Here is a 24,038-nt window from a genome sequence, read left to right as displayed (position 1 = left end):
GTTACCAGCAAAACAGAATTACAGAAATGTTAAAGGGCCTGCTTTAACATAAAGGAGAATAAGAAGGAGGAAAAGGAAAAAAACAAAACAGAGGAACATAGTTAAAATGGCAATAAATAAATACCTGTCAATAATCACTAAATGTAAATGTATTAAATGCTCCAATCAAAAGACATAAGGTAGTTGAATGGATAAGAAAACAAGACCCATGTATATGCTGTCTTCAAGAGACCCACCTAAGGATGAAAGATACACACAGACTAAAAGTAAAGGGATGGAAAAAGATATTTCATGCAAATGGAATGAAGAAAAAAAAAAAAAAAGTTGGGGTAGCAAAACTTACATATAAAAAAAAGACTTTAAAACCAAGGCTATGGTAAAAGACAAAAAAGAACACTACATAATGGTAAAGAAGTCTATCCAATAAGAGGATACAATTTTTTCAAGTGTCCATGGAACATTTTCTAGAGTAAACAATATGTTAGACACAAAACAAGTCCATATAAATTTAAGAAAATTGAAATCATATCAAACATTTTCTCTGACCATAATACTATGAAACTTGAAATCAATCACAAGAAAGCTGAAAAACACACAAAGACATGGATGCTAAATAACATGTTTCTAAGCAATGAATGGGTTAACAGTGATATCAAGGAAGAAGCCAAAAGACACCTTGACACAAATGCAAATGAGAACAAAACAACCCAACATCTGTGGGACAAAGGGAAAGCAGTCCTTAGAGGGAAATTCTTAGCATTACAGGCCTTTCTCAAGAAACAAGGAAAAGCTTAAATAAACAATGTAACTTTACACTTAAAGGAACTTGTAAAAGAGCAAGAAACAAAGCCCAGAGTGAATAAAAGGCAGGAAATAATAAAGATCAGAGTAGAAATAAACAAAATACAGTCTAAAAATACAATACAAAAGGTCAATGAAACCAAGAGCTGGTTCTTTGAAAAGATAAACAAGATCGACAAACCTTTAGCCAGACTCATCAAGATAAAAAGAGAGAGGACCCAACTAAATAAAATCAGAAATGAAAGAGGAGAAGTAACAACTGACACCAAAGATACAAAGGATTGAAAGAAAATAATACAAACAACTATATGTCAACATATTGGACAATCTGGACCAAATGGATAAATTCATATAAACATACAGTCTTCCAAAACTAAATCTGAAAGAATTAAAGAATCTGAACAGACAGATTACAAGTGAAATTGAAGCAGTAATTAAAAAAACAAACAGAAAAACCTCCCAGTGACAGAATCCCTGGACCAGATAGCTTTACAGGTGAATTTTATCAAACATTCAAAGAACCTATCCCTCTCAAACTATTCCAAAACATTCAAGAGAAGGGAAGACTCTCAAGCTAACTTTATGAGGGCAGCATTATCTGAATTCCAAAACCAGATAAAGACAGGACAAAGAAAGAAAATTATAGGCCAATATCAGTGATAAAAATAAATGCTAAAATATTAAAAAAATATTAGCAAACCAAACCCAGTGATACATTAAAATGATCATACACCATGGTCAAGTGGGATTTATTCCAGGGATGCAAAGTTTGGTACAATATCTGCAAAACAATAAGCGTGATGCATCACATAAACAAAGTAAAGGATAAAAGCCATATGATCATATCAATAGATGCAGAAAAAGCTTTGATAAAATCCAGCACGCATTCATGATAAAAAAAACTCTCAGCAAAATGGTAATAGAGGAAACATACCTCAACGTAATAAAAGTCATATATGACCAACCCACAGCCAACATCCCCCTTAAGATTGGGAACAAGACAGATGTCCACTTTCACCACTCTTATTTAACATAGTACTGGAAGTCCTAGGCACAGCAATCAGAAAAGAAGAAGAACTAAAAGTCATCCAAATTGGAAAGGAAGAAATAAAACTATCATTATTTGCAGATGACATGACACTGTGTATAGAGAACCCTTTAGATTCCATCAAAATGCTTCTAGAACTGATAAGTGAATTCAGTAAAGTAGCAGGATATAAAATAAATATCCAGAAATCAGTTGCATTTTTATACATCAATAATGAACTCTCAGAAAGGGAAACTAAAAAAGCAATCCCATTCACAATTGCTTCAAAAACCAAAAAAAAAACCCACCTAGGAATAAATTTAACCAAGGACGTAAAGGGCCTGTACTCAGAAAATTATAAGATACTGCCTGGCGAGGCGTTGCCCAGTGGTTGAACATCAATCTGGAATCTGGGGGATCGCAGTTCAGTCCCCGGTTGGAGGTGTGCGGGAGGCAGCAGATCAATCATCATTGATGTTTCAACTCTTTCTCTCCCTCTCGCTTCCTCTCTGAAGTCAATAAAGATATATTTTTTAAAAAAGAAAATTATAAGACACTGAAGAAATTGAAGGGAATACAAATAAGTGGAAGCATGAACCATGTTCATGGATTAGAAGACTTAACATCATTAAAATATCCATACTACCCAAAGAAATCTACAGATTCAACGCAATTCCTATCAAGTTACCAATAGCATATTTCACAGACCTAAGCCAAATATTCCAAAAATTTATATGGAACCACACAGCGATCTTGAGAAAGAAAAACAAAGTTGGAGGAATCAAGCTACCTGATATAAACCTGTACAAGTATAGTTTCATAGTAATCAAAACAGCATGGTATTGGCATAAAAACAGACATATGGATCAATGGATCAGAATAGAGAGCCGAGAAATAAACCCATGCCTTCATGGTCAATTAATATTTGACAAGGGAGGCAAAAAAATTAAATGGGCAAAAGATAGTCTATTCAATAAATGGTGTTGGGGAAATTGGACAGATACATGCAAAAGAATGAACTATACCACTTTCTTACATTGCACACAAGAATAAACTCAAAATGAATTAAAGCCCTAGCTTTAATTCAGCCTGCCAACAACCCATTTCCTTCCCCCAGCTGGGCATAGCAGGCAGCCAGTACTGAGACAGAAAAAGACAGACCCTGAGTAAAATCAGTCAGCAGTTGCTAGGGACTTCCAAGTTCTCTCATGGTATTGGTCAGCCACAGGCAGCCTGGGAAACCCCCTCTAAAGTCCAGGGACTTATGGGGGAGGGGCTCATGCTTGCTCCTGGCTGGCTTGCCAAAACTGTAACCAAAACCAAGGTTCAGCTGACTGCTGCCATGAAAGCCAAACTTGTGAGACAGGTGCTAGTGAAAAAAGGAAAGAGGTTTATTCAAGTGGCGGTGACCTGAGAAGATGGGGGACTCTTGTCTAAAGCCCATTTCAGCATCTCAGTGCAGGCAGGAGTTTTTATATGGAGGGAGAGGGAAATAGGAACAGAGGTCAAGGGGAGGGGGTTGAAAATTCTCTGCATGTGGGCCAGCACAGTCCATTCTGATAAGGACCTCCAAACTATCAAGTGATGGTCTGGTGTGCATCATCCTGCTCTTCCTCACCCAGGTTTTATGGTTGAAGGCCAGCAATTCTACTAGAGCTGGGATGACTGAAGGTCAGAGTCTGTGTCTTCTGAAGTTAGTTCCTAGGATTCTTATACAAACATGCTGTTTATCTACAAGCTACATATTAGTCAGAGTCAGCATTGACAGAAACAATGTCAAGAGAATGGTGGGTGGGTTACAATTCCCCACTGTTAAAAAATCAGTTGGGTCTAACTATTCAGAATTATACTAAGTATATATTAATAGTACCAGGGATAATGGCTACTCTGAATTTCTCAAATGCAAGTTAATTTGCTAGTTTTTGGGCATCACTTCCCCATTCATGAACATGTTGTGTTATTTGAAGAATTGCCAATTACAGTGTTTCCCTTCATTTGATCATTTCACATGTGTTTTTCTGCTCCCTCTACCCCCAGTTTGAAGTAAATATTTAAGATATGCAACTCAAAATTATTGAGGAAAAATTTTATATGCTAGTTACATGCTTTCAAAATAACCATTTTTTAAGAGCCACAATTTCTGATTAAATTAAATTACAGTAATACAAGAGGGAAAACAATAGGTTTATGTCGGAGGTAAATCTATGTTAAAAAAAGAACTGTTTCAGCTAACCATATGATTAACAGGTAAGCTCCATTTTCTCCATCTTGCTATAAACAATCTAGAGGTTCCTTTCTCTCAGTGTGTCTCTGTATCGCTCTCTCTCTTCATTAGAAAGGCTATTCAATGGATTAAACTTCAAAAGTTTGTCCTTGGGCTAAGATGTGTGTGTGTGTGTGTGTGTGTGTGTGTGTGTGTGTACACACACATACACATACATCTAGGGGACAAAATTGTGAAACTCTATTAATTCTAATCGCCTGCAGGTTACTTTGGGTTTTGAACTTGAAAAATCATATCATCTTTGAGTTATAATAATCTTATTTCTTCCTGTCCAATATAATTTATTTCTTTTTCTGGCCTTATTACATTGACTGGAGTCTGCAGTACAATTTTTAATAGAAATGTTGATTTCAGGTATTCTTTCTTCACTGATCTTAAGAAAATGTTTTCAACATTTCACCATTAAGTATGAAATTTGCTGCAGGTTTTCTTGTCAGTTTAAGGAATTTCCCTTTTATTCATAGTTCGCTTGGGGTTTACTTTGTCATGAATCAATGTTGAATTATATCAAATGCTTTTGTGCATTATGAAGAGCAAATGATTTTTCCCCTTTAGTCTGCTGTGAATAGGGCTTGACAAAACCTTTCCCCATTCTTTTAAGAGTTGACCTTTAACTCACCGAGTAACCTGACAATACAGTATATCATCTATGTTGCTAGGCAAACTTGCTTATGGTAAAAATGAACCCTGATTGGTAAGTTGCATTGGATTGGGTGGAACTATAATTGAACTATAAATAGCTGATAGGGGAGCCATACCTTTGGGCCTTTCTGAGTGTGTACCACTTGTAACTAGGCATGTCATCTGTGAGGAGTCTGGAAGCTGTGCGTATGGAATTCTCCCAAGAGATAACTGGTTTCTGAGAGGATGCGAACTTTCAGCTGGAGTGTGAGTCTAAATGTTTAGTTGCACCTAACACTCCCTACTTGGCATTGCAAATCTAGTAATGCAGTGAAGTATGATCATTGATTTTCTAAAGTTAAATCAATCGTATTTCTGGGATAAAACCAATCTGATCATGACCTATTTTGTTTGCTGAATTTTGTTTGATAATATTTTGTTTAGGGCTTTTGCAACTATGCCCATAAGTGAAATTGGACTGGATCCTATTGTCTGCTAAAGTTGTGCTAGTAAGATTATATTCACTTCATAGAAAAAAATTGCAGAGTGTTACTTCTTTACTTATACTCTGGAAGAGTATATGTTAGATTGGCAGTATTTGAGCCTTAGGTGTTTGGCAGACTCTCAGGGCCTGGAGTTTTATTTGAAGAGAGATTTTATATTACTAAATTTCTTTAATGGTTATAGGACTACTTAGGTATTCTATTTCTACTTGAGTCTGAGTTGATAAATTGCTCCACTTAGGAATTTGCCTTTCATTTAAGCTTTCAAAATTATTGACACAAAGTGGTTCAGAATAGCTTCTTATTGCCTTTTAAGATTCTGTAACATCTGTAGGTAGGTCCACTTTTCAGTCCTAAATTGTTATCTTGTCCTTTTTCACTTCATTTCTTGCTTAATCTTGTCAGTTTTGTCAATTATATTAGTCATTTTAGAGAACCAATTTTTGGCTTTGTTAATTTTCTCCATTATTCATGATTACTATTTTACTCAATTTCTGCTCTTATGCTTATTTCCTCCTACCTTTTAAAAGTTTATTCTGTTGTTCTTTTACTAACTTCCTAATTTGTATTACTCACAAATTATTTTCACCCTTTTTAAAATAATACAGACATTTAAGTTTATAAATTTTAAAGTGTTATTTAAGCTGCATTCCACACATTAAAATTTTTTTTAATTTAGCATTTTTATTGTTCCATTTTTAATATTTTCTATTTTCCATTATAATTTCCTTTTGATCATAAGTTATTTAAAAGCATATTTCTTGAGAGACAACCAGGTGACTGCATAGGTAACAGCGGTACCCCCTGCCTCCCACAACCACATCAAAAGTACAACAAAAATACAGAACCACCATCCTTCAGAACCTCCTGAAATCTAGCTGAACAGAAGCCCTACAACCAGGGAACTGAAAAAGCATCAAGACTGGAAGGAGGGTTGGAAATGTGGGCAGATGGGGGCTGAATCACAGAGAAACGGCTGCAGGCCCACACCCGGTGCTGCAGGTTAAACCTGGGAGGACATCTCAGCAGCGGAGGTTTCCCGGAGGAGCGAGAGGGTCCCAGCACCCCATCAGGGCCCCCAGCCCAGGTCTCCAGGGCCGGGAAGAGAAGTCCCCACAACTTCAAGCTGTGAAAACCAGCGAGGATTGAGGCTGAGGGAGGCGAAGGGTGCGGGAGCCCCAGCAGCTCCTCTTAAAGGGCCCGCACATGGAATTACTCAGATGTGCTCCCTCTGAGCCCCAGCACTGGGCAGCAGCTTGAAAGGACCTGGGACACTTGGGGAGGAACTAACCTGCCTGAAGTCGGGGCAGGAGGTGGAGGGACAGCTTCCTCCCAGGCAGAAGGGCTGGCAGAGGCCATTGCTCCTTTGGAGAGTCCTCCCTGCAAACAACCAGCAGGCAGGTGCCATATTTGAGTCGCCAGCACCTGACTCACACCTTTGGCTCCGCCCCGTGAATCCTGGAGGCCCCGCCCCTCCCCACCTGCAGGCTCATCCAGGCCATTTCCAGGGGCTTTTCTGTGCAAGTGGCCTCTCGAGCCTCATGCTTAGGACTTGCCTAAAAATCTCTCAAACAAGCAGCAGCAGGCCCCATACGGCTTGATAAGTGGCCCCGGGCCTGGCATTAGCAGCAGCCTCCACTGGCTCATAGCTTGGCCTCTCCTGGGCACCTCCAAGCCCAGCACAAGTAGCAGCCAACTATGGTTTGTTGTGTAGCTCATTCTGGGTGGCCCTGGGCAGGGCACAGGTAGAGGCTGACTTTGCACCTCCTGGGAGGCCCCAGAGACAGTGCACCCAGTGGTCAGCTTCCGATAACATCAGATTACAACTACCACATTCATGAGTGACACACTCAAGGGGAGGACTTGGTGAACACCAAAGCTCCACTAAAGTAAATCCTGCTCCATAGGGGTGTCTCCAGCACAAAAGCTTTTCAGCTGTAGTTGCAGCTGGTCTTCTCAGCCAGTTGGCCTGGGGGTCAATTCCTCCCATTGATGCCAATAGCAACCAATGCTCAACTACAACAGGACAGTGCACACAGCCCACACAAGGGAGCACCTAGAAGGCCCAGCTCAGGTGACTGGGGAGGCTGAGCCACTGGACCCTACAGGACACCTACTACACAAAGCCACTCTACTAATGCCAGGAGACATAGCAGCTCTACCTAATACATAGAAACAAACACCTGGAAGCAGCCAAAATGTAGAGGCAAAGAGACATTTCACAAATGAAAAAACAGAAGAAATCTCCAGAAAAGGACCTAATGAAATGGAGCCAAGCAAGTTACTGAAACAGAGTTCAAAACAATGGTTATAAGGATGCTCAAGGATCTTAGTAAGACTACTAAGGAAACTAGTGAGATCATCAATGACATAAAAAAGAACCTGTCAGAAATGAAGGCTACCCAAACTGAAATGAAGAATAATTGACAGGGATTCAACAGTAGAGTACAGGACGCTGAGAATCAAATCAGCAATTTGGAACATGAGGAAACAAAAAACATCCAACCAGAAGAGCAAAATGAAAAAAGAATCCAGAAAAATGAAGATAGTATAAGGAGCCTCTAGGACAACTTCAAGAGGCCCAACATTCGTAATATTGGGGTGCCAGGAGAAGAAAGAGAGCAAGAAATTGAAAACCTATTTGAAAAAATGACAGAAAACTTCCCCTACCTGGGGAAAGAAATAGACTTACAAGTCCAGGAAGCACGGAGGGTCCCCAACAAGAGGAACCCAGAGAGGCCCACAAGACATAATTAAAATGCCAAAGGTTAAAGACCAAGCGAAAATCTTAAAGGCAGTAAGAGAAAAGCAGTGAGTTATCTACAAGGGAGCACCCATACGACTGTCAGCTGATTTCCCAACAGAAACTTTGCAGGCCAGAAGGGAGTGGCCAGAAATATTCAAAGTGATGAAAAGCAAGAACCTACAACCAAGATTGTTCTACCCAGCAAAACTGTCATTTAGAATCAAAGGTCAGATAAAGACCTTCCCAGGCCAAAAAAAAGCTAAAGGAGTTCATCACCACCAAGCCAGTACTACATGAAATATTAGTGTCTTCTTTAAGAAGAAACTGATGAACAAAAGAATCTGACAAACAAAATGGACCCAGAGACAATGAAGCATGCAATAGACTGATGTATCTCGGAGGGAAGAGGGAAGGGAGGTAGGGGGTGGGAAGAGATTAACCAAAGAAGTTATATGCACATATGCATAACCCCTGGACACAATAATGGGGTGAAGGCCTGGGGAGAGAGTGGGAGTGAGGTGGAGGAGGTCAATGGGGGGGGGGGGGGGCGGGAATGGGACACCTGTAATACTTTCAACAATAAAGATAAATTTTAAAAATAAAATAAAATTCTTTAAAAATTTTTTTAAAAGGGGGGAAACAAAAATAAAAGCATATTTCTCAATTTCCAATATCACTTCTCCTTATCTTTCTTTTGTTATTAATTTCTAATTACTCCTTGTTGTTGAAGGATGTCTGTACATTACCAGTTCTTTGAAATTTGTTGGGATTTGTTTCCTGGTGCAGTAAGTGGGCGAGTTCTGAAATTGTTCCATACTGAGAGTCTGTTCTCCCCATCAGGACGATCTAGTTAACTCTGTGGTTCAAATCTCCTATATCTTTGTGTGTTTTTCTTTTAAATCTGTCAACTACTGAGAAAAAAAGTGTTAAAATCTCCCACTATGATGATAAACTTTCAAGTTCCTTATATACGATACCAGATTTAGTTATATATTTTGCAGGATGTTATTAGCTGCATGCAAATAATTGTTATATCTCCTTGTAATCTTCATCCTAAGTAACACCTGAAAGTCTATTTTTTCTAATATTAATAAAGCCGCATCAATTTTGTTAATCTTTTCCTGTAGGTATAGCCATCCATTTCTATCCTTTCCTTCTCAACTTTTCTGTGTCCTTATTTTTAGATACCTGTTTCAAGTAGCATATACTTGAACATATTCCAAAAAATATTTCCCTTGTTTCTAAAACTTTGCTTCTACTATGGGAGACTTTGTGACTCAAAGTCTTCATTCATCCCTAATGCTCTTTCTGTCTTCTTTGCACAGGGATGGTCCCTTTCCCACAGCTCCTGGCAGGCAACCTCCTGAGGGCTGAGGGCTACACCCACTGCAGATACAGTGGCATTTTAAGCAGCCTTCTGAAAACAATGGGGAATCACTTCTAAGTTCTTCCACTACTAAGTGAAAATAGATTTTTCTAAAGCAGAGTGCATTCTAGCAGACACAGCCTGATCCAGTTAACTGGGAATGAGCAGGATAGGGGCGCCAGGCTCACTTCTCATTCCAAGTCCTATAAAATGAGCAAGTATGATTTTGGCTAGGAAAACAAGGACCAGACTTTGTAAGTCAGGACAAGAGGGCTTTCCTCTGGGGCAGTGAGGGTCTCTTCTCATGGCGTTGAAGGCACTGGGTTTGCAATTAGGGCTTCCAAGCTTGATTGCCTGCTCTGTCTCATGGGAGAGGTGTGTTTGGACAAGTCACTAAATATATCTGAGCTTCAATTTCTATTACGAAATGGAGTTGAACTAGATCACTGAGGGACGCTATCCTAGCGATCACGTTTTCTGTTTACATTACTGGATCCACCAATCCCCGAAGGTCTCAGACACTAAGTCTTTTAGCAAAGTGTAAATTCTTACAAAGACAGCCTTCTAGGTAAACTGCAGGAAGCATCCTTTACAGTGACCCACTTTATACAAAAGTAGTGCAATGGCGGTTACATAATTGTTTAAAAATATTTTATTAAGCATCAATTTAAAAAATGCAAGAAAAGAATATAACACCCTGGAGCAAGTATTGCACTTATAAAATCTTTTTTTACATCTTCACAAAACTCATTTCTCAAATACCCTTTTACAGAGATGTATAAATAAACTGCTTCCAAACTGTCAACGCTCAATGCCGTTCCTTTCCTGTCACCACACTATGGTGTCTGCTTCTCTCGGTGCAGGCATGGAACTCCCAGCAGCAACACTGGAGGTCTCACACCTACCTCTGTGAAGAGTAAATCTTTCTGAATGCTCAATATTTAGTATTATAAGGTTGTTTTTATGCTGAGAAAAATAGATCTTTCAAAGGCAATGACAGAATGAGGCTTAAATTGACACAGTTCACTGTTAACATTGCTTGTTTTCCAAGGCAGTCAGGAACTTCTGATTCTTGGTCTTCAACAGCATGACAAAACTGTTTGGCATGATTCTGCCTCGCCCGTCCTCACCCACTTGGCCCATAATAATGTAATTTTGACCTAAAAAATAGAAGATAAATTAATTTCTTTCTCTACGTGTGCTTGTTTGAAACCACCTAGACTATAACTTTTATCGTGAATAGGTGCTGAATTTTATCAAACGCTTTTTCTGCATCTATTGATATGATTGTGGGGTTTTTATACTTCATTTTGTTTATGTGATGTATCATGTTTATTGTTTTGCAGATACTGTATCAACCTTGCATCCCTGAAATAAATCCCACTCGGTCATGGTGTATGATCTCTTTAATGTAATACTGGATTTGGTTTCCTAATATTTTGTTGAGGATTTTAGCATCTATGTTCATCAGGGATATTGGGCTATAATTTTCTTTCTTTCTTGTGTCTTTATCTGGTTTTGGAGTTAGGATAATTCTGGCCTTGTAAAAAGAACTTGGGAGTCTTCCTTCCTCTTGAATTTTCTGCAATAATTTGAGAAGGATAGAGGTTAGTTCTTTGAATGTTTGGTAAAAATCACGTGTAAAGTCACAAAGAAAGAAACAAGGAAAAGCTCCAGGGCTTTTGTTTTTTTTTGCTTTTAATTAAAAAAATTTTTTTTTGTATTACTGCTCCAGTTTCACTAGTTGTAATGTCTATTCAGATCCTCTTATTCTTCCTGATTTCATTTTGGAAGGTTGTATATTTCTAAGAATTTATCCATTTCTTCCAGATTTGTTGGCATATAGCTGTTTGTATTATTTTCTTTCAATCCTTTGTATCTCTTTGGTGTCAGCTGTTACTTCTCCTCTTTCATTTCTTTTTTAAATATATACATATATCTTTATTGATTTCAGAGAGAGGAAAGGAGAGGGAGAGAGAGAGACAGACAAACATCAGTGATGAGAGAGTCATTGGAGGTTGAGCCTGCAGCCCGGGTATGTGCCCTGACCAGGAATTGAACCTCGGTCTCCTGGATCCTAGGTGGATGCTCAACCGCTGAGCCACGCCCGGCCGGGCTCCTCTTTCATTTCTGATTGTATTTATTGGGTCCTCTCTCTGTTTCTTGATGAGTCTGGGTAAAGGTTCATCAATCTTGTCTTTTAAAAGAATCAGCTCTTGGTTTCATTGACCTTTTGTATTATATTTTTAGATTGTATTTTGTTTATTTCTGCTCTGATCTTTATTATTTCCTGCCTTTTATTCACTCTGGGCTTTGTTTCGTGTTCTTTTTCCAGTTCCTTTAAGTGTAAAGTTAGGGTGTTTACTTGAGCTTTTCCTTGTTTCTTGAGATAGGCCTATAATGCTATGAATTTCCCTCTTAGAACTGCTTTCCCTTTGTCCCACAGATGTTGTGGGCTGTTATCATTTTCATTTGTTTCCAGGTGTCTTTTGGTTTCTTCCTTATCTCACTGTTACCACATTCACTGTTTAGTAACATGTTATTTAGCATCCATGTCTTTGTGTGTTTTTCAGCTTTCTTGTGATTGATTTCAAATTTCATAGTATTATGGTCAGAGAAGATGCTTGATAACATTTCAATTTTCTTAAACTTTTTTTTGTCAATCCTCACCCAAGGATATTTTTCCATGGGTGAGAGTGGAAGGGAGGATGGGGGAGGAGGGAGGGGAAGAGGGGGAGGGAGAGAGAGGGAGAGAAACATGGACTCATACTGATTGCTTGCTTCCTGCATGTGCCCCTACTGGGGCACGGGAACAAGCCTGCAACCCATGGGTTGACCAGGAATCAAACTCGCAACACTTGGGTGCACAGGCTGACACTCTAACCACTGACCCACACTGGGTAGAGCTCAATATTCTTAAATTTATATAGACTTGTTTAGTGTCTAACATGTGGTCTATCCCAGGAAATGTTCCATGTGCACTTGAAAAGAATGTATATTCTGCTGCTTTCATGTAAAATACTCTGAAGGTATCAATTTAATCCATTTGATCTAGTGTGTCATTTAAGGCTGCCATCTCCTGTTGATTTTCTGCCTGGAAGTTCTATCCATTGATGTCAAGGGGGTGTAAAAATCCCTACTATAACTGTATTATTGTCAATCTCTCCCTTTCTGTCCATCAAGATTTGCTTTACATACTTAGGTGCTCCTATGCTAGATGCATAAATGTTTACAAGGGTTATGTCCTCTTGTTGGATTGATTCCTTTATCATTATATAGTGTCCTTCTTTGTCACCTACTATAGGTTTGGTTTTAAAATTTAGTCATATATAAGCATTGCTACCCCAGCTTTTTTTCCCCATTCCATTTGCACGAACTATCTTTTTCCAGCCCTTTACATTTATTTATTTGCTTACTATTTATTATTTATTTATTTAATATATCTTTATTGATTTCAGAGAGAGGAAAGGAAAGGGAGAGAGAGAGAAACATCAATGATGAGAGTCATTGATCGGCTGCCTCCTGGATGGCCCCCACTGGGGATCAAGCCCGCAACCCAGGCATGTGCCCTGACTGGGAATTGAACCACGATTGCCTGGATCCTAGGTCGATGCTCAACCGCTTAGCCACACCCGGCCAGGCTCAAATAGTTTCTTGATCCCTTGCTCTCTCTTTTCTCCTTCTGGTACCCCTATGACGTGGGTTTTGTTATGCTTCACATTGACCCTTATATGGTCCTTAAACTATCCTCAATTTTTTAAAGTCTGTTTTCTTTTTGCTGCTCTGATTGGGTGTTTTCTACCTTGTCTTCCAAACCACTGATTTGATCCTCTGCTTCATCAAGCCTGCTGTTTATTCCTCTCAGTGTGTTATTTCAGATACAACACTCTTCGCTCCTGACTGGTCCTTTTTTACGGTTTCTACATCCTTTTTCATGCTGTTGAGCATCTTTATAATCATTACTCTGAACTCCATATCCAATAAATTGCTAACCTCCACTTCATTTAACTCTTCTAGAGAATTCTCTTGTTCCTTCACTTGGGGCTTTATTCGTCTCCCATTTTGGCTGCCTATTTGTGTTTGTTTCTATGTATTTGGTAGATCTGCTATGACTCCCAGTCTTGGTAGGGTGGCCTTAAACAGTAGGTGACCTGTGGGACACAGTGGCATTGTCTCCCTGATCACCAGAACTGGTTGCTCTAAAAATATTCCTTGTGTGCAGTTGTGTGGGCCCTCCTATTGTAATTGAGTCTTGATTGCTATTGGCCTATTCATACATGGCCTTCACCCAAAGTCAGGCTGACAGTGAAGCTCAACCACCAACACAACATGCTGGCTGCTATGCAGGTGCTGATCACATGAAGTGGAATTTGCCTCAGCAGTTTTTGACGCCTGCCAATATCTCACTGTGGATATGCTGCTTGTAAAGCTGATTGGATTCTGCTCTGTTGTATGGAGCTGGCCACTGGGTGTACTGGTCTGGGCCTCTTTGGAATGTCTCTGGTGCAGGCCAATGTCAGATGCTGTCTGTGACTAGCCCTGGGCAATGTGTTTGGGGCTATCAGCAATCCACAGCTGGTGGCTCCCTCTGCTGAGCTTGGGTGTCTGTGAAAAGTATCAAGCTGTGCTCCAAGAACTGCTTTTACTGGCGCCGGACCCAGGTCAGATGAGTCAAAGCACCCAGAGATCCACTTCTGCCTGCAGGCTATTAGGTTCAGTCACTTAATGAACCTCAGACGGTAGTCCTCAGCAGGGCGTAAGCTCCACAGGGTGGAGCAAGAGGAATTCCAACAAATGGGGCTATTGCTTTCCCCCAGGCTAATGAGAACGATGGCTCCTGCAGTATAGGGGAATGACTCGGCTCAGGGATCCTGCTGGCCGTTGTCTCAGCTCTCTCCCCAGAGCCACCAACCCCACACTCTCCTCACACAGTTCTAGTCCAATCTCACCTCCCTCTGCCAGAGCCCAGGGCGACTGGAAGCAAATGAAATTTTGTGTGTTGGTCCTTTATGATGATGCCCACGTTTCTAGCCATCTCTCTCTGACAGACAGAACCCTGTTGCTTTTCACAGTCAGAAGTTATGTGGGCACCTCTCCTGGATCTGGTGCTCTCGACTAGGGAACCCAGCTTGGGGTTTAGTCCTCAGATTTCTCAGGGGGAACCCCCTGCAGCTGAGATACCCCTTCAGCTGGTGCCTGTGGAGCCCAGCCAGCCCTCTCATACCTCTGCCCTTCCTACTTGTCTCAGTGTGGCCTTCTCTTTATGTTCTTGGTTATAAGGCTTCTCTCCAGCTAGTCTTCAATTGGTTATTCAGAGTTATTTTTCTGTATTTTAGGTGTAATTCCAGTTTGTACCTGGGAGGTCAGTGTAGCTTCCAACTAATCTGCTGCCATCTTGGAATCACAACTTAGACTATAACTTATCTGTAGGTAAATGTTCTGTAGATGATATACATTTATTGTATCTAGGATAAGATCTGGTTTAAGACTCTCATCAGCAAAAATCTACATTCAACTGAGTACCACGTCCCAGCTGTGCTAACACTAGGAAGCTGGATGGGATGATTCAGTCAGTCATGCCCTGCTTTGCAAAGCTGTGGGACTGGTGCACTTACTGAGAGTCTACCAAGAACAATGCACTGTGTTCATGTGATAGGCCTCTAGTGCTCCCAGCACGCTGTCCTCAGATGTCTTCTCTCAGTCCCATAGAGCTCCTGGATTCTCCAGGCTCTGGGCAACTAGTGATCCTTGCCTTTGGTCATTGTTGCCTTGAACTTTTCTCCAACACCTCAAGCATCTACACAAGGTAAGTTTCTTCAGGGCATGGCTGGATCACATACTTCTTCGCATCCTTGTAGTCCTTTGCAAAAAACTGGTACTAAAGAAGCAGTTATATCTGTCATATTATTTTTATTACATTAGTGTGCCTGGCCTAGACTGGGGCCTAGGCTGTGGCATGTTGAGTTTGACTCTGAAGATTTGTATTGCCTCAGAAAATGTCATAAAGGAAGTGTGTATTTGACTTCCTTTACTCTCCCTCTTCCCCAGTGTGTCGTAAGAGAAAGATGCTTCCCCTTTCTCCTGCATAACCCTTCCTCTGCGCTAACACTGTCATCAGAGTGCTCTGGCAGTGGCCGCCTGAAGGCTGCACTGCTAGGGTCATTATGAGATCACAAAGGAAGGGTTTAGATGTGCATTATGTGCTGTTTATGGAAAGCCATCTACATGTTTCATGGGGGGAAAGTTGCAATAGCAGGTGTACAGTGTGGCCCCCATTTGTCTCGGTGTGCCTAGGACAGAGACCTTCTGAAGTTGTCATAGTGCCTCTGGGTTTGAGAGGGAAAGGGCTTCCCATTTTATTTATATCCTTCTCCACTTAAACTTTTTAAAAACCATAGAAAACACAGTACTTTTGTAAGAGATTGTTTAAAAATTATGTAACTCTGGCTCTGGAGTAACGTTTCCCATAATTTCTCTTAATAAACTCATTCCCATCTATGGATTGAATGACCCTGCATCTGACAATAATTCCCAAATCTCTCATTCTAGCCCACATGCCCCTCTCTCTGCTGAACTTCAGCTCTGAACAGTCATTTCTTTGCTGGGTATTTTCCTCTCCATACAGTATGGGCATCTTAAGTGCAATAACTGAAAATTTCCTTCTTCTGAACTGCTCCTCTGGCTGCTCTATACGCATTCCGCCTCAGTGCTGCCTGGACTCATTCGCCACATCCCCGCCTCGTCCCCTGCCACGCAGAAGAGCTGGGAGTAGAGCCCAACTCTGCCTGACGCCATGGTCTTCCTTCACCTGACTTCCTTAACCAGCCATGGTGTGCACAGATCCGAGTGGCCAGGAGAGGCTACCTCCTCCCGCCTATCTCTGAGCTCCCCTACAAGACTAAAGTGTACCTCTTTACTCACCTCTTCTGAGGAGAGGGCACTGCTTGCAGACCACAATGACCTTGGCACTCATGTTCTTGCCAGCCTGTTGAATCGCCAGATTGCCGTCTTTATAGATGTGGATGAGAGAGACTGTGGCATGCAAGCTTCCACCTCGAGTGATGGTTGTGATAACAGTACCAGCAAATACTGCGGAAAAAAGCATTTTTGAAATAATGTAACAGCGAAAGCAAATATAAGCAGAACTGAACATAATTTTTTACATTTTTCTAAGTTTCAGATGGGAAAAATTTTAATGTTAAAGAGAAGGCCTAACAGAGCTATCAAATTGGATTCTGCACGCTTGTCACCAAAACTCAGGCTGGGAAAAGGAGCCGCCGTGCAGCCACATGCTAGATGCAGAGACCTCGGGAGCAACCCGAGTAGCTGGCACTGTGGTTCATCTTCATCCATTACTGAGAGGGGACTCTTCACGTCTCACCCAGCACGTGGGTCAATCCAAACAAGGCTCAGGCTACGCGCCTCCACTGGTGCACATACAACAAGACCTGAGCCTTCAGAGGCAAGGCCACATCAGAGGCTGCATGAGGGGGTTTGGGCACGAGGCAGGGAGTCTTTGCATCTGGATGGGTGTGCGCCTACCTTTCCACATCACCCCCACCCTTTTCATTAGTTTTCCTCTTCTGGAACTTCAGTGCATCCCATGGGCCCCTATCGCTCCCTAATTATCAGTAAATACCTGTCTTTTACTAGGTGTTTGATGTTCTCTTTCTTACCCTCCCTGTTTATCTCATTTAACAAGTCAAAATATAGAACTGAAGTATAACAAAACATTTTCTTACTTAAAAAAAAAATCTCTAGCAAAATTCAGTTGCTTTTCATTACGTAACTCTCTCTCTTCCGCTGTGACCCTCAGAGAAGAGTCTCATTTCTGAGCCACAGAAGGAAAGATGCCGTGTCTCTCACAGGCGTGCTGTTGGGAGTTTTGGTGGGGCAACTCTGTGTGGCACAGGACCTGCGTTGAATGAACATTTTATGGGCCCGCCCCTGCCCAGAACCACCAGCAGCACTCCCAGTTATTGTGGTGACCCAAACTGCCCCTGGAGGGGTGTTACCAGTGCTGGCTGAGAGCTCATGGGTGGCTGGTGACTGTCTGGTCACTCTGCCATGTAAGCGAGTCAGTGCAATCAATCGAGTTTTGCACTTGGCTGATAAGAGCCTTTTGGGTGAAATGAGAGCTCACTGCTTTCGTGGTGTGCAAAGCCTATAAACCAGAAGTCTTCCAGCCTCCCTTTGTCCCTGGTGATGAGTGCTCACTGCAAAATGTCAGTGTGTAGCAAGTGGAACCAGGTGGTGCCAAGGGCAGGGAGGGAGGTTTCCTCAAGCACCTCCTACAGAGGCTGCAGTGGCTGGGACACCTATGCTGTTCAGCACATTTTATGCCTCTAAAGGGCAGGTGGGCGGAGGGCAGGTCCCAGCGCCTCGCTGCACTGCAGCAGTCAGCCTGCGCGCGGCTTGGTTTGCAGCCTCTCCTGGGGCCCTTGGTCTGGGAGAACTGTTTGGGCTACAGTGGCTTTCTTTTCCTCGTGAGACCTTCTTAAATGTTCTTGTGAATATAAGCAACATAATTAAATCTGGTATCTTTTGCTCTTGGTTTCCACAAAAAGTGCAATTATTTTTTAGCGTAAAAAGCTCTTATAAATTCTAAGCCATTAGTAATGTCTCCTCAGGTTCCAATCTACAAGTGTTTCCAAATAGATTTCAGATTTCCAAGTTTTAATTTAGTACTTTAGAAGGACACTACAGAGGAAACACTTGAATTTCTTGTGAGAGAGGCCAGCTTAGATGTGTTTCTAATTTACTGAGTTGAATTACAGATGTGTGAAAAAATTATCAATCCATGAAAAATATGTGAGAAAAAAAGTATACAGGTTTCTGCAGGAATGCTGAGCCCACCAGAATACACATAAGAGCAGTACCGCATACCAGGAGTGAAATTAAGTTTATGTGAAAAAGTGTACTTTCTGTATACACATCTTCTCAGCTGTGAAATGTAACACTGCCGAGCACAAGTCAGCACACCTCAGTGTGTGGGAAAATGCTTTCATGGGTAAATGAAGAGTGTAACTCACCCTTTACCATCACACTCATGGCAGTTTCTTCGAGACTCAGCAGGTAGCCTCGCATTTCTTACAACAGAGGAAAGGCTGGCTTCATGCTTACCAAAGTCACTTGAACAGTAATTGCTCTCCAGGGTGCCCGTCCATCTACATTTTTGTTGACACATGGCCACGGTGGGCTTTAAACCTTAATTCGAAGAAGACAGACATAAGATTCAGGAAAATGAATTCAAGTATAATTGGTATTTAGATATGAATCTATCAATTTAAAATTCCTATTCATTTCTCCGAGCCACCAATATGCCATTGCAATGAAACAATTAAAGAGCATGCAAAAGTAGTTCTCTTTTTTAATGTTCCCCCTCTTTTCCCCCTTGCTTCCCCCGCCCCAGTTCCTGCTCCACCCCAGGCTTTCACCACCCTGGTGTCTGTGTTCACGGGCAATGCATATATGCACATAAGTTCTTTGGTTAATCTCCTTCCTCTCACTCCCTCTGAGACGCGTCAGTCTGTTCTGTTCTTTTTAATTATGAAATGTTTTACACATACAGAAAAATATAGAGAATACTATAATAAACTCCCATGTATCCATCACCCAGCATTGTCAAATCTTGTTTCCCATATTTACTAAAGATATATTTTTTAAAATTTTTATTAAATTTCTGGGGGTGACATTAATAAAATTATGTAAGTTTCAAATGTAAAATTCTATGATACATCATCTGTGTATTGCACTGTGTGCCCACCACCCAAAGTCAGATCTCCTTCTGTCACCGTATATTTGACCCCCTTTCCCCGTTAGTACCCCCCGTCACCACGACACTGTCGTCTGTGTCTATGAGCTTTTGTCTGTCTGTCGTGTTTGTTCATTTGTTGCTTTCAGTTTTATATCCCACGAGTGAAGTCATGTGCTTCTTGACATTTTCTGTCTTACTTATTTCGCTTCGCATGATATTCTCAAGATCCATCCATGATGAAACATTTTTTTAAAGAAATGACTTTATGGATACGATTAAAGTTTCCTGCCCCCATTCATTTCCTCTGCCTCCCTTTCACCAAAAGAAATTCTTTATACTATACTACCAACTGCTGCTCCACCTTTGTCAGCATAACTGAACACCCTTTGCTGAATTTTATTTATTTTATTTATTTATTAAATATATCTTTCTTGATTCAGAGAGAGGAAAGGAGAGGGAGAGAGAGAAACATCAATGATGAGAGTCATTGATCGAGCCCGCACCCTGGGCATGTGCCCTGACCGGGAATCAAACCCTGATCGCCTGGATCCTAGGTCGACGCTCAATCGCTGAGCCACACCGGCCGGGCCCTTCGCTGAATTTTAAACCTGAGATCAAAGATAACCCATATTTAGCCCTTTTCTCTTCTTTCTTTATATAAAACTAACACTATAATAAAAAATAGATATAGTCTCCATCTGCCTTGCTTAGAAAAACCTAGTACAACAAATACGAACTAAGAAAATATAGGTTAATTCTTCCCTTTCCACGAGGAATTTGTTCCTCTGAAGACGGAGGGAGCTTTCTTTGTATATTTAAAACATGCAATTGCCTAAATGTGAGTAGTACAGGCTTTTTAGAAACACTGCTCAGGTGTAAAGTGTGTTATAGCTGTAATTAGGTACAACCAATTACTAACCGTGCACGCAGAGCCTGCCATGGCCTGTCTGGAAAGAGTTTTGGTTGTCACAACCAGGGGGCGCTACTAGCTCTAGCGGGTAGGGATGCTGCTAGATGACTTAATGGACAGTGCCCAACAGGATGAATTATGTGGCACAAAATGTTACTAGTGCCAAGGCTGAGAAACAATGAGTTAACAAAATGAAAATATTTAATCCTGATAACCATCAATAAAAATGTTTCAAAAATACTTGCTAATTATCCATTCACATGTGGCAATATTCTAGGAAGAACTAAACAAAACAACTGTAACAAAATTGTACTTTCAGGTAAGAATTCCCATTGGAAATATCACCCTTCTAGTAGCTTCTGCCGGCCCTTTTGTGAATTTATTTATTTGTTTGCTTACCCTTAATCTGTACTCCTACTGAACTCCAAAAAGGATGTGAGGTGGATTCAATATTAAAATACATACAGTTTAATGTTAATACCTATAATGACTTAAATACACACACACACACATACATTTCTTTTTAAGAGCACGGGCTCAGTAGACACGTAGAAGGAACACTGTTCCAGAAGTTGGAGCCTAAGTTTACTGATTAACTGGATAAAGAGCAGTGGTATCAGTGGTTCTCCCTGACCAAGGAAAGGGCACCCCTCTACCTGGATGGCTTGTGGAGGCGGGGTGGGTGTCCCACTCTGCTCCGTCCCTCCCTTTGGTACATCTCTGCTCCCTGGCCCTGCCCTCAGCTGCACACCCTCAGCCTGTCAGCCTCCACCACCCTGCGCTCCCAAGCGCGCGCCTGGCTCTCGGCCCTCCCCTCTCCAAGTTCCTGCACCCCTCCCGCGGCTCCCTCGGGGTGCTCCCTCTGGATGCTGAGGCCTCATCCTTCCCAGAGACTTCCCCTCTGCTCCTCTTCAGCCACCAGCCCCAGGCTCACATGTCCTGTTGAAGTTTTAGTCACCAGTCTCTCAAATGTAGACATGCTCGTGTCCAGCATGACCGCCTCTACTCCAAGCTTAGTTACTGATTTACTGTCATGACTACTTTTTTCCCCTGTCTCTAGTGGTTCAACTCTTTTTCTTTCCCCAATCCATCTTCACTTCCCTGACTATTCCACTTAGTTTCCGTGGCCCATTATTACCGTCATTTTCTTGACAATACCTTAAACTCCCCTTCCCCCGGCCCTTCGACCTTGTCCGGCCTGGGCCTACACTCCGCAGAGTCCACGCGGAGTCCACACGGACCCTCACCCAAGTGATAAGCTGTTTGGTGGATCAACTCACTCCCCAACTCCCACATCTTTCTCAAATTCTCTCTCCTAACCACCTCCCTCGCCTTCTCAGCAGGTGGCCCTGCCTACTTTCTAGAGAGAACAGAGATCATAGGAGAAAAATGTCAAGATCCCCACCAAACCTTCGAAGCTGTGCTGTCTGCAGCCTCTCTTCCCTCCCTCCCGAGAGAGGAGGCTGCTCCCTCTCTGGCCTGAGGTCTGTCCTGCGAGTCCTCTGGAGCCCACATCCCCCCACCTTTGTAGACGTTTTCCCTCCTCCGGTCACTCATTCCTCTGTCTGCCATGTGTTCTCCTTAGCTGGCTACTTACCACTGCCTTTAACTAGTTCCAGACACTCAAAGCCTCTCCCTCCCTTGAGGACCAAACTTGTGGACTGAGTTGCTGGAACTGCTGTCTCAGTTTCTCCTTGTTCCCCACACCTCAGCCCACTCTGTTTGTCTTCTGCCTACACAGCTCCACTCACTCAACTCTTGCGAGGGTTTCCAGTAGCCTCCATGTCAGGAAACCAAATGGAAACACTTGAGTCCTTCCTTTTTTGAGTTCCATCAACACTTGGCTCTACTGACCATTCCCTTCTTAGGACATTCCCTTCCCACGGCACATGCCCCTGGCTCCCCTCCCTCCCCCTTGGCCTCTCGGGTCAGTCTCCTTCACCAGCACACCCTCCCTTGAAAGTGCTGGAGTTTCCAGAGATTTATCCCCAGCCCTTCCTCTTTCTCTCCTAACCTCTCCCTAGGCAATCTCACTCAGGGCCATGGTCTCAGCTACGTGCGTGTTGGTGACTCTCAGATTTAGATATCTTGCTTAAATCTTTTCTGGTCTGGGGGCCCATAGACATAACTATTCACATGACATCTCCACTGGAGTATCTCAGACACCTCGGTTCCAACAAGGTCACAGCTTATCTTATGAATCCACCCCCATACCCAGTTCTCAGCTTCAGTGAATAACATTACCCCCAGGTTTTGCTCGCCAGGGACCCAGGAGGCATTCTGGACACCTCCCTGATCTCCTTAGTCCAGTTAATTACCAAGCGCTGCCAGTATCTCCTGTGGTCCCTGGCTTGCACAACAGTTAATGACTCTTGACTATCTCTGTATTTTTCTTTCTTCTTTCTTTTTCTCCTTCCTTCCTTCCTCCCTTCCTTCCTCCCTTCCTTCCTCCCTTCCTCCCTCCCTCCCTCCCTTTCTATTTCTTTCTTATTTCTTTATTATTTATTTATTTTTAAAATTGATTTTAGAGAGAGGAAGAGAGAGAGAAAGAGAGAGAGAAACATCTATTTGTTGTTCCACTTACTGATGCATCTTTGGTTGATTCTTACGTGTGCCCCAACCAGGATCAAACCCACAACCTTGGTGTATGGGGACGATGCTCTAACCAGCTGTGCTACCCGCCAGGGCCTCTGTATTTATGTCATAGCACAGTTCACCTGGACAACCACAGGAACCTAAGGGTCCTCTTAACCCCTACAATCCGTTCACTTCATAGTGGCCAGAGTGATCTTCATATAAATCTAATCCTGAACTTTGCTTAAATCCATCCACAGCTTTCCCCCCACTTAGGATAAAATCCAAAATACTTAGAGCATAAGGAGAGAGGCAGAGGGACCTAAGATGAATCTAGAAAGAGAGAATGGGGATGAAGTGTGAAGGGCCTTACACACTACGTGAGGGAGGCGGGCTCCCGGGCTGTCCAATTTGGTAGCCACTAGGCACAGGCTTTTAAATTTCATTACATTAAAAGTTCAGTTCCTCAGTATCACTGGCCACACTTCCAGTGCTCAGAGTGGCTAATGCAGTGGATGGCACAGGCGTAGAGAATGACTGGAGGGGAGGACGGCACGGCCGGCTATGTAGTGGTGGCACATGCACTGGAGAGGTAAGGCAGAGGTAAAGATGGCCCTAAGGGTGGGGCTCTGAGGCTGTGGGCCATGCCCGGGAAAACAGGTGGAGAAGCAGGTGTAGGGCAGAAAGCAGTGTGATGATAAGTTGAGTTTGATAGATTTTAATTTAAATGTCTAGCAGTTGCAAAACTCTAGGAGATAATTACAAATCCATGTTTGCAATTTTGGAGAAAGTTTAGGTCTGGACATAAAAGCTGGGGAACCACCAAGCACCCTGGGTTTGACCCAATGATTCACTGGAAAGAGTAAGGACACAGGTCCACTGAGACGAGCCGGAGAAATAATGCTGTAACATGAGGCAGTACCCTTCCAGGCCACAAGGCGGCACACTTGGGGAGAGCTCAGAAAACGCTGCTCTTAGTTAAGTATGGGTACTCAGGACAGCCTTACTTTGGGAGCACACAGAAAACAGTGGGCAATAAAGTTGTTCTTATTTCAACCTGCTTCATTTCTTAACCTTAGATCCTTCCTCCTCACTTTCCTCCTCCCTGGATTTAGACTTTGATATCTGAGGCCTGAAATCCCAGTGGGTGGAGCTGACAGGATGTAGAGACTAGATACGGGGACCCAGTCCTGCCTCTCCAATTCTTAGATCATATCCCAGGCCAGAGTTTCCCAACTGACTTCAAGAATATGTCAATATTTTTGTTTTATTAACTCCAATAAAAAAGTAATATATTTTGTATGACACAGTTGGAGTAAAGCAAAAAAAAAAAAAAAGCCCAAATACTGGCAGATGTGTAAGCAGGCAGGTATCTCGAGGCCCTAGAACTTTAACCTAAAGCGCTATAATTCTATGTAATGAAAAGAGAACCATATTTTCTAAGTGCCA

At 42.2% G+C, this 24,038-nt stretch overlaps 1 protein-coding gene across 1 annotated transcript in view; it reads right to left on the bottom strand.

Annotated features, from left to right (window-relative positions):
• Positions 1 to 9,980: 9,980 nt before the first annotated feature.
• The window catches only part of PCOLCE2 (procollagen C-endopeptidase enhancer 2), a 64,496-nt gene continuing 50,438 nt past the window's right edge, over positions 9,981 to 24,038 (bottom strand). The window contains exons 7-9 of the mRNA XM_081137960.1: positions 18,472 to 18,555; positions 16,270 to 16,437; positions 9,981 to 10,508 (exon numbers count right to left, since the gene is read on the bottom strand). Of these exons, the coding sequence (XP_080994086.1) occupies positions 10,378 to 10,508; positions 16,270 to 16,437; positions 18,472 to 18,555 (383 nt within the window). The 3' untranslated portion in view covers positions 9,981 to 10,377. The remainder of the gene's footprint in view (positions 10,509 to 16,269; positions 16,438 to 18,471; positions 18,556 to 24,038) is intronic.

Source organism: Miniopterus schreibersii (genome assembly GCF_964146895.1).
Source record: "Miniopterus schreibersii genome assembly, chromosome: 5".
NCBI classification, from domain to species: Eukaryota; Metazoa; Chordata; class Mammalia; order Chiroptera; family Miniopteridae; genus Miniopterus; species Miniopterus schreibersii.
The sequence above is the reverse complement of the archived record's forward strand: the minus strand, read 5'-3'. Positions and strand labels throughout refer to the sequence as shown.